Source organism: Theropithecus gelada, chromosome 14, assembly GCF_003255815.1.
Source record: "Theropithecus gelada isolate Dixy chromosome 14, Tgel_1.0, whole genome shotgun sequence".
NCBI lineage: Eukaryota > Metazoa > Chordata > Mammalia > Primates > Cercopithecidae > Theropithecus > Theropithecus gelada.
The window spans coordinates 110,538,411-110,547,947 of NC_037682.1; the positions used below are offsets into that span (position 1 = coordinate 110,538,411).

At 49.1% G+C, this 9,537-nt stretch overlaps 3 protein-coding genes across 8 annotated transcripts in view; 2 read left to right on the forward strand and 1 right to left on the reverse strand.

The window, feature by feature from the left end:
* CCDC84 (coiled-coil domain containing 84) overlaps positions 1-808 on the forward strand; it is a 17,318-nt gene extending 16,510 nt beyond the window's left edge. The window contains exons 4-6 of the mRNA XM_025355831.1: positions 19-131; positions 359-491; positions 585-808. Coding sequence (XP_025211616.1) covers positions 19-131; positions 359-491; positions 585-645 — 307 coding nt within the window. The 3' untranslated portion in view covers positions 646-808. The remainder of the gene's footprint in view (positions 1-18; positions 132-358; positions 492-584) is intronic.
* RPS25 (ribosomal protein S25) lies at positions 752-3,811 on the reverse strand. The gene is made up of 5 exons (XM_025356151.1): positions 3,383-3,811; positions 3,060-3,155; positions 2,470-2,653; positions 883-981; positions 752-798 (listed from the first exon to the last, which is right to left on the reverse strand). Exons 1-4 carry the CDS (start codon positions 3,383-3,385, stop codon positions 887-889), a joined length of 378 nt encoding a protein of 125 aa, XP_025211936.1. The 5' UTR covers positions 3,386-3,811; the 3' UTR covers positions 752-798; positions 883-886.
* TRAPPC4 (trafficking protein particle complex 4) overlaps positions 3,533-9,537 on the forward strand; it is a 6,565-nt gene continuing 560 nt past the window's right edge. Inside the window, exons 1-4 of one of the 6 annotated variants that reach the window (XM_025356146.1) lie at positions 3,533-4,092; positions 4,334-4,508; positions 5,855-5,958; positions 7,584-7,596. In XM_025356146.1, coding sequence (XP_025211931.1) covers positions 3,918-4,092; positions 4,334-4,508; positions 5,855-5,958; positions 7,584-7,596 — 467 coding nt within the window. In that variant the 5' untranslated portion in view covers positions 3,533-3,917. Of the gene's footprint in view, positions 4,093-4,333; positions 4,616-5,854; positions 5,959-7,469; positions 7,597-9,537 lie in introns of all 6 variants that reach the window. The other 5 variants (XM_025356150.1, XM_025356145.1, XM_025356148.1 and 2 more) reach the window with 5 other exon arrangements.

Consider the following 9,537-nt stretch of genomic DNA (forward strand, 5'->3'; position numbering starts at 1 on the left):
AAAAAAAAAAAAAAAAAAAAAGGAAGCCTTTATTTCTTTTTCAGGTGCCACACCTCCCTGGATGATCCAAGATGAATACATCGGTGGGAACCAAGAAATAGGACCATCCTATGAAGAATTTCTTAAAGAAAGTAAGTAAACTAATTCAAGAGAGGGTCTTCTAAATCTTCACACTCAAAAACAGTTTCCTTGCCTGTGTGTGATGGCTCATGGCTGTAATCCTAGCACTTTGGGAGGCTGAGGTGGGAGGGTCACTTGAGCCCAGAAGTTTGAAAACAGCCTGGACAACATAGTGAAACCCCATCTCTATATTCTTTAATAAAGAAAAATAAAAAGCTGTTTCCTTATCATTGCACAGAGGAAAAACAGAAGTTGAAAAAACTCCCCCCAGACCGAGTTGGGGCCAACTTTGATCACAGCTCCAGGACCAGTGCAGGCTGGCTGCCCTCTTTTGGCCGAGTCTGGAATAATGGACGACGCTGGCAGTCCAGGTATGTGTTCAGTGCCAGGTCTCCAACCTACCCATCCAACCTCCTTTTTGGAGATATCACCCTTCATCCTGTTAACCCTTTATTTCCTTTCAGACATCAATTCAAAACTGAAGCTGCAGCAATGAAGAAGCAGTCACATACAGAAAAAAGCTAATCATGCTTTACCAACTACCATGAGGCTAAAAGCAAAGTCAACAAACCCCTACTTTCCACCAAATTCTTTATCATTGTCTTTCTTAGGAAACAGACATACTCATTCATTTGATTTAATAAAGTTTTATTTTTCCAAATGTACAATTGGTTGGACCTGTAAAAAAGAAATTAAAAGAATCAGAACCATAAAGCTTTGTTATCTACCTCCTACTCCATGAGCCCACGCATTCCTACTCACCTATTCATGCATCTTCACCAGCAGCTGGAGCATCTCCGCCCTTGGTATTTCTGGTGTAAATTACTTGAGCTCTGTGCTTTGAAACCAGTTTGATAAGTCCTAGGGAGAGAAGATAGTAGGATGAGATGCTTAATAGATGCTATAATAGAAACTAGTAAGGTTTTTGGTTGGGCATGGTGGCTCATGCTCGTAATCCCACCACTTTGGGAGGTGAAGGCGGGCAGACAGCTTGAGGTAAGGAGTTGCACACCAGCCTGGCCAACATGGTGAAACCCCATCTCTACCGAAGATACAAAAATTACTGAGGCATGGTGGCACGTGTTTGTAATCCCAGGTACTTGGGAGGCTGAGGTGTGAGGACTGCCTGAACCCAGGAGTTGGTGCTTGCAGTGAGCCAAGATTGCCCCTCTGCACTCCAGCCTGGGCGACAGAGTGAGACTGTCTTTAAAAAACAAAACAAAACAAAACAAAAACCAAAAAAACAAAAACATACTATTAAGGTTTTTGTTTTGGCCAGGTGTAGTGGCTCATGCCTATAATCCCAGCACTTTGGACAGGTGGATCTCTTGAGCCCAGGAGACCAGCCTGGGCAACAGAGCAAAACAGCATCTCTATTTAAAAGAAAAAAAAAAAAAAAGGCCGGGCGGGGGGTCCTCTCAAAGGTGCCCAGAATGTACTCAAACTCCTTGGCTCAAATGATCCTCCTGCCTTGGCCTCCCAAGTAGCTAGAAATACAAGGGTATCACTGCACCTGCTTAATCTGACGTTTGGTAACAGAGAATCCTACAGTTTTTAACGATCATCTATCTTTACTTTTCCTTTAAATTAGGGGCCCATTATCTTCCACCGCACCTCCCCGCCCCCTTTTTTGAGAGTCTCTTGCTCTGTCACCAAAGCTGGAGTGCAGTAGTGCCATCTCGGCTCACTGCCACCTCCATCTCCTGGGTTCAAGCAATCCTCATGCCTCAGCATCCTGAGTAGCTGGGATTATAGGCATGCGCCACCACGTCCGGCTAATTTTTGGATTTTCAGTAAAGACAGGTTTTCACCATATTGGCCAGGCTGGTCTCGAACTCCTGACCTCCGGTGATTCACCCGCCTCGGCCTTCCAAAGTGCTAGAATTACAGATGTTCAGTCACTATAGTTAGCTGAGCCTTATTATTGTGGAATTATGGTAATCAAACCATACTACTGAGTAGACCATACTAAATTTCTGGTTTTAAAATTTAATACATCAAAATATTTACCATAAAGGTTTTCAACATTTTCAAAATTGTTTTAAAATAGTAATCTAATTATTTCAAAAACTGTTGTCCCTGTAATTCTATGCATCCATTTACTTGAAACATAAAAGATCCTTGGGCTTCACCAAACTGCCACAGGGTCCACAGCACGAAAGTGGCTACGAACCCTAAGAATTCATCTCAGGAGTAAGACATCAGAATTACATTACTAACAGTCAATGGTCAAGCTATGCCTTTTTTTTTTTTTTTTAATTCTGCTTTTCCAGCAAAATCACTGAAGATGGTTAACGTGGTCAAGACAATTTACCCTACAAAAGCACACATGTAGGATACACCCCTCACCTTTACTAAGGAGCTCCTGAAGGGCTGCCCTGGCCAGGGAGCCTCGAATCTTCAGTCTCTCAGAGACTACAGCTGGGGTTATAAGTTTATAGTTGGGAACTTCCTTACAGAGTTTGTCGTAGGTAGCTTTGTCAAACAAGACTAAGTTATTGAGCTTGTCCCGAACTTTGCCTTTGGACCACTTCTGCTCACCAAAACAAAACAGAAACAAGTTAGTATTTCTGGCAGAAGCACCCTTTCCCTCTCGAGTAATCTGCGTCAGAGAAATCTGTTCCATCATCATCAAAGATAAATTACACATTACTAAAAAAAAAAAAAAAAAAAACCCGACAGGTGCTTGGGCTTCAGAACAGGGGCCGAGCCCCACTAGATCAGTTAAAAATCACAGAGGCAGACACTTTACACACTGGTCTCATTTTCATGATCCTAATGGAAACTAGGAAAAAGAATGAATGGTGATGGGAGGATAAACTCTCACATTTTTACTCTAGAAATCTATACCTGAAAAACCAATTGCTATACAAGCTACCTATTACCAGAATGCTACGGGAGGGAACCCCTAGTCTCTCTCAGAGGGATCTTATTCCTACCTTCTTTTTGGCCTTGCCCCCAGATTTGTTCACTGGGTCTTTGTCTTTCTTGGCCGACTTTCCGGCGTCCTTCTTCTTCTTGTCGTCCTTGGGCGGCTGTAGGAGGGCAGCGGGAATGCAACCAGGTCCTCAAGTAGCCCCAAACTCCCCTAATACTGCGCCCTCAGCCCCCGCAAACTCCACCACCGAGCACATGGGCGAAGCAATAACCGCGCCCGCCCTGCAACCAAGGCCGGCAGGCCAAGGAGAGCTCCCGCCGAAGGCTCTCCCCACTGAGTCCTCAAACCCAAGAACCCCGGCGAGTTCATACCCCTGAAGCTTACCATTGCGAAGCTCGGGGAGCAGCAGCAGACACCGCAGGCTTGCTAAGATGTCGGACAAAAAGGAAGCGCTGCTCAGAAACGGGCCCAGAAACCTCTGTCCGCTGTAAGTACTTCCGGGGCAAGAGGCGGAGCCAGGAGGAGGAAGTCCCACGGCGAAGCGCTCGCCCTCTAGCCTCAAGAGGAAGACAGGAAGTGAATTCCAGTTCCCAAGCCGCACCGCCTAAATACCGCGCCAGGTTGTCGGAGTCCGGGCTAGTTGTGACGCAGTACTGTAGTACTGTTTTCCGGCACTGATAAACGGAAAACAATCCACCAGGTCTCGGCAACTAACTTTCCGGCACTACTTATGCCCGAGCGTGTCGCTCCCAATGCGCAGGCGCCGCAGGTGCCGCAGGTGGCGGCATGCAGGGCCTGGGAGGAGGAGGAGGAGGAGGAGGAGGCTGGGGTGGGGCCGGGGGCAAGTGCTGTGATGCGGTTCCGGGGAGGGGCCTTCGGGTAGCGGCGGAATGACAGTTTCCGAGCGGCAGCGGCAGTGATGGCGATTTTTAGTGTGTATGTGGTGAACAAAGCTGGCGGCTTGATTTACCAGTTGGACAGCTACGCGCCACGGGCTGAGGCTGAGAAAACTTTCAGTTACCCGCTGGATCTGCTGCTCAAGCTACACGATGAGCGTGTGTTGGTTGCTTTCGGCCAGCGGGACGGCATCCGAGGTGGGCTAGGCTCGGGCCGGAGGCGGAGGGTGGGGGGGGGGGGGCGGGCCCCAGGGCTGCCGGAGGGGGGTGGTTGTAGGGGGGGGGGGGGGGGGGGGGGGGGGGGGACGGGCCCCAGTGCTGCAGAAGTGGGTTGGTTGTAGGTGCGGGGCTGGGGGAAAGGGGGTGGTGTCGGGTCTCTTGTCCCCGCGGCGGAATCCCGGGGCTGCAGTTTCGCTGACCGTTAGCTTTACCTCTGCAGTGGGCCATGCAGTGCTGGCCATCAATGGCATGGACGTGAACGGCAAGTACACGGCCGACGGGAAAGAGGTGCTGGAGTATCTGGGTAACCCTGCTAATTACCCGGTGTCCATTCGATTTGGCCGGCCCCGCCTCACTTCTAATGAGAAGCTCATGCTGGCCTCCATGTTCCACTCGTAAGTCCACCGTCTCCTGAACGGCAGCGCTTGTAATTTGTCTACCTTTTCTTAAATCGTCATTTTGGTGTTATGAAAAACGCAACCGATCCAGATCTAGATTTTAGGTAATAGTGGCAGTGGTGTCATTTTTTTTGTGGGGGGAGAGGAGGGGGCACGGAGTATCGCTCTGTTACCCAGGCTAGAGTGCAGTGGCGCGATCTTGGCTCACTGCAATCTCTGCCTCCCAGTTTCAAGCGATTCTCCTGCCTCAGCCTCCCGAGTAGCTGGGATTACAGGCGCGCGCCACCAGGACCAGCTAATTTTTGTATTTTTAGTAGAGACGGGGGGTTTGTTTTTTTTTTTTTGAGACGGAGTCTCGCTCTATCACCCAGGCTGGAGTGTAGTGGCCGGATCTCAGCTCACTGCAAGCTCCGCCTCCCGAGTTCACGCCATTCTCCTGCCTCAGCCTCCCGAGTAGCTGGAACTACAGGCGCCCGCCACCTCGCCCGGCTAGTTTTTTGTATTTCTTCAGTAGAGACGGGGTTTTGCCCTGTTGGCCAGGCTGGTCTCAAAACTCCTGACCTCAGGTGATCCACCCGCCTCCGCATCCCAAAGTGCTGGGATTACAGGAGTGAGCCACTGCCCCCGGCCGAGGTGTCATCTTACTTAAAGTCAACTTCTCTTCGCTGAGCCTTAGTTTCTTCATATTTAAAGAAAGCCAGTTAGGCCGGGCGCGGTGGCTCACGCCTGTAATCCCAGCACTTTGGGAGGCCGAGGCGGGCGGATCACAAGGTCAGGAGATCGAGACCATGGTGAAACCTCGTCTCTACTAAAAATACACAAAATTAGCCAGGCGCGGTTGTGGGCGCCTGTAGTCCCAGCTACTCGGGAGGCTGAGGCAGGAGAATGGCGGGAACCCGGGAGGCGGAGCTTGCAGTGAGCTGAGATCCGGCCACTGCACTCCAGCCTGGGCGACAGAGCGAGACTCCGTCTCAAAAAAAAAAAAAAAAAAGAAAGCCAGTTTAACTAAATGATCTTAAAAAATCTTTTCCTGCTCTCAATTGTGGTATCAGATGTGCCAGCTTTTGCTTAAAAGCACAAGCTTAGTAAGCGCGGCACACATTCCTAGAGTAATCATTTTATCCAAAGTTTTAGATTTAAAATGTCTTAAAACAAAGTATGAATGTAAAATATTCACAGAATTCAAATGAACTTAAAAATTTTGACACTATTGCCACACAGTTCACACTACTTCTCCTGACTGTCCCAGGCCATAATGTTAACTCCTCAGCAAATAGGGACACTTCAGTGGAAGTTTGAGAAGCACTCCTGCCTTAGAGCAACTTTGCCTCCTTTGCATATAGGCTGTTTGCCATCGGCTCCCAGCTGTCTCCTGAACAGGGAAGCTCAGGCATTGAGATGCTGGAGACAGACACATTCAAATTGCACTGCTACCAGACACTGACAGGTATGCATCTCCACGGAGGCCAGAGGAGTGTGATGGAGAAGGTGGGGAAGAGACACTGACAAGTTTGCATCTCCAGGTGGGCCAGAGGAGTGTGGTGGAGAAGGTGTGAGGAGGGGATTGACCAAAGACACCTTTGGTAAGCAGGAAGAGGGGGTGTACTTTTCCTGGCACAATTCTTTTTTTTTTTTTTTTTTTTCTGAGCTGTTTCACTCTTGTTGCCCAGGCTGGAATGCAGTGGCATGATCCGCCTCCTGCGTTCAAGCGATTCTCCTGCCTCAGACTCCCAAATAGCTGGGATTACAGGCATCCATCAACATGCTCGGCTAATTTTTATATTTTTAGTAGAGACGGGGTTTCTCCATATTGGTCAGGCGGGTCTCAAACTCCTGACCTCAGGTGATTGCCCACCTCGGCCTCCCAAAGTGTTGGGATTACAGGCATGAGCCACCGCACCCGGCCCACAATTCTTTTTTTTTTTGAGATGGAGTTTCACTCTGCCACCCAGGCTGGAATGCAGTGGCATGATCTTGGCTCACTGTAGCCACCACCTCCTGGGTTTAAGCAATTCTCCTGCCTCAGCCTCCCAAGTAGCTGAGACTACGGATGCCCACCACCATCCCCAGCTAATTTTTTGTGGGGTTTTTTTGTTTTGTTTTGAGACAGAGTCTCGCTTTGTCGCCCAGGCTGAGTGCAGTGGGACGATCTTGGCTCACTGCAGCCTCCGCCACCCGGGTTCAAGCAATTCTCCTGCCTCAACCTCCTGAGTAGCTGGGATTACAGGTGTCTGCCACCACGCCCAGCTAATTTTTGTATTTTTCTAGGAGAGATGGGGTTTCACCATGTTGGCCAGGCTGTCTCGAACTCCTGACCTCACGTGATCCACCTGCCTCAGCCTCACAAAGTGCTGGGATTACAGGCATGAGCCACCGTGCCCGACCTTCCTGGCACAATTCTACAGACACATCTGTTTGTTTGTTTTGCAAATACAAAACCAGTATTTAATCTGAAACTGATTTTGTGCATGCCACCCAGCATGTTCAGCACAGGTTATCTTGTGTTCAGATAAAACTCACCTTAATGCTAGCCCTGTTGCATGTACTTTGGAAGGTGTTAAATGTCTTTCCAAAATGAAATGTGAAAGCCAAATGGATATGACCTTTGGATTGCGAGTGTCGTTGCTTCACCCCTTAATTTACTGAAAACTGCCTGAGTTTGTCCCTTGCCTAGCAATGTTTCTGCTGAGGGACTCCAAAACTGTTAGTTAGTAAGTGGTACAGCTAGAACTCAAAGCTTGGTCTTAATCAGTTGGGTGACATAATAAAGTTACTTCACTTCTCTGGTCTCATCAGTAGATTCAAAGTCTTGCCTTTCCTGCATTATGTGGTAAAAAGAATAAAATTAAAATGGGCTTATAAAAGTGTTTTGCAAAATTGAAAGTACTGTACAAATACAGAATGACACTATTTGCTCCAATGTCTACCCTTTAGTAACCATTCTTGGTCTCTCTCCAGGGATCAAGTTTGTGGTTCTAGCAGATCCTAGGCAAGCTGGAATAGATTCTCTTCTCCGAAAGATTTATGAGATTTACTCAGACTTTGCCCTTAAGAATCCATTCTACTCCTTAGAAATGCCCATCAGGTAAGTGGCTCCACTTCTAGATACTGGTTAAAGCCTCCTTGCCCCAAGCCTCCTTGCCCCTCCCTGTGTGCTCTGTCCAAAGTTAGTTGAAGCATAGTAGAGTATTACTTTTTTTGTTTGTTTTCGAGACTGAGTTTCGCTCTTGTTGCCCAGGCTGGAGTGCAATGGCGCGATCTTGGCTCGCCGTAACCTCCGCCTCCCAGGTTCAAGCGATTCTTCTGGCTCAGCCTCCCGAGTAGCTAGGATTACAGGCATGTGCCACCACGCCTGGCTAATTTCATATTTTTAGTAAAGACAAGGTTTCACCATGTTGGTCAAGTTGGTCTCGAACTCCCGGCCTCAGGTGATCCACCCGCCTTGGCCTCCTACAGTGCTGCGATTACAGGCGTGAGCTACTGCACCTAGTTGAGTATTACTTTTTTTTTTTTTTTTTTTTTTTGAGACGGAGTCTCGCTCTGTCACCCAGGCTGGACTGCAGTGGCCGGATCTCAGCTCACTGCAAGCTCCGCCCCCCGGGTTCCCGCCATTCTCCTGCCTCAGCCTCCCGAGTAGCTGGGACTACAGGCGCCCGCCACCTTGCCCGGCTAGTTTTTTGTATTTCTTAATAGAGACGGGGTTTCACCGTGTTAGCCAGGATGGTCTCGATCTCCTGACCTCGTGATCCGCCCGTCTCGGCCTCCCAAAGTGCTGGGATTACAGGCTTGAGCCACCGCGCCCGGCCGAGTATTACTTTTAAGTAAGACAGAAGGACAGGCCGGTGGCTCACATGTGTAATCTCAGCACTTTGGAAGATGGGGGGGGTAGGATCACTTTAGCCCAGGAGTTTGAGATCAGCCTGGACAACATAGACCCCATCTGTACAAAAAAAAAAAAAAAAATTAGCCTGGTGTGGTGGCAGACACCTGTAGTGCCAGCTATTAAGGAAGCTGAGGTGGGAGGATTACTTAAACTCGGAAGGTCAAGGCATCAGTGAGCCATGCTCATGCTACCGCATTCCAGCCTGGGCAACAGAACAAGACAGTGTCTCTAAATAAATAAGACAATCGCTGGGTGCGGTGGCTCACGCCTGTAATCCCAGCAATTTGGGAGGCCGAGGCGGGCAGATCACTTGAGGTCAGGAGTTTGAGACCAGCTTGGTCAACGTGGTGAAACCCCACCTCTACTAAAAATACTGAAAATACAAAAATTAGCCGTGTGTGGTGGTGTGCACCTGTAATCCCAGCTATTCTGGAGGCTGAGGCAAGAGAATCACTTGAACCTGGGAGGCAGAGGTTGCAGTGAGCTGAGATTGTGCCACTGCATTCCAGCCTGGGTGACTCTTTAGAGAAAACAGTCTTTCCTTGGGGTTTATGTCATTTTTTTGGTTTTTTTTGTTGTTTGTTTTTGAGACAGAGTTTCACTCTTGTCACCCAGGCTGGAGTGCAATGGTGCGGTCATGGCTCACTGCAACCTCTGCCTTCTGGGTTCAGGCGATTCTCCTGTCTCAGCCTCCAGAGTAGCTGGGATTACAGGTGCCCGCCACCATGCCCAGCTAAGTTTTATATTTTTAGTAGAGACAGAGTTTCACCATGTTGACCAGGCTGGTCTCAAACTCCTGACCTCAGCTCATCCACCAACCTCAGCCTTCCATGATACATGTTGTTCTTCAAGGCCGGGCGCGGTGGCTCACGCCTGTAATCCCAGCACTTTGGGAGGCCGAGGCGGGCGGATCACAAGGTCAGGAGATCGAGACCACAGTGAAACCCCGTCTCTACTAAAAATACAAAAAACTAGCCGGGCGCGGTGGCGGGCGCCTGTAGTCCCAGCTACTCAGGAGGCTGAGGCAGGAGAATGGCGTGAATCCAGGAGGCGGAGCTTGCAGTGAGCCGAGATCGCGCCACTGCACTCCAACCTGGGCGACAGCGTGAGACTCCATCTCAAAAAAAAAAAAAAAAAAAAAAA

What these genes read in the sequence shown, in the direction of transcription:
- RPS25 (XM_025356151.1), bottom strand. An exon ending in GGGGCAAGGCCAAAAAGAAG is followed by an intron (nt 2,654 to 3,059) that starts GTAGGAATAAGA and finishes TTTGGTGAGCAG; the next exon opens with AAGTGGTCCAAAGGCAAAGT. An exon ending in TCAGGAGCTCCTTAGTAAAG is followed by an intron (nt 982 to 2,469) that starts GTGAGGGGTGTA and finishes TTCTCTCCCTAG; the next exon opens with GACTTATCAAACTGGTTTCA.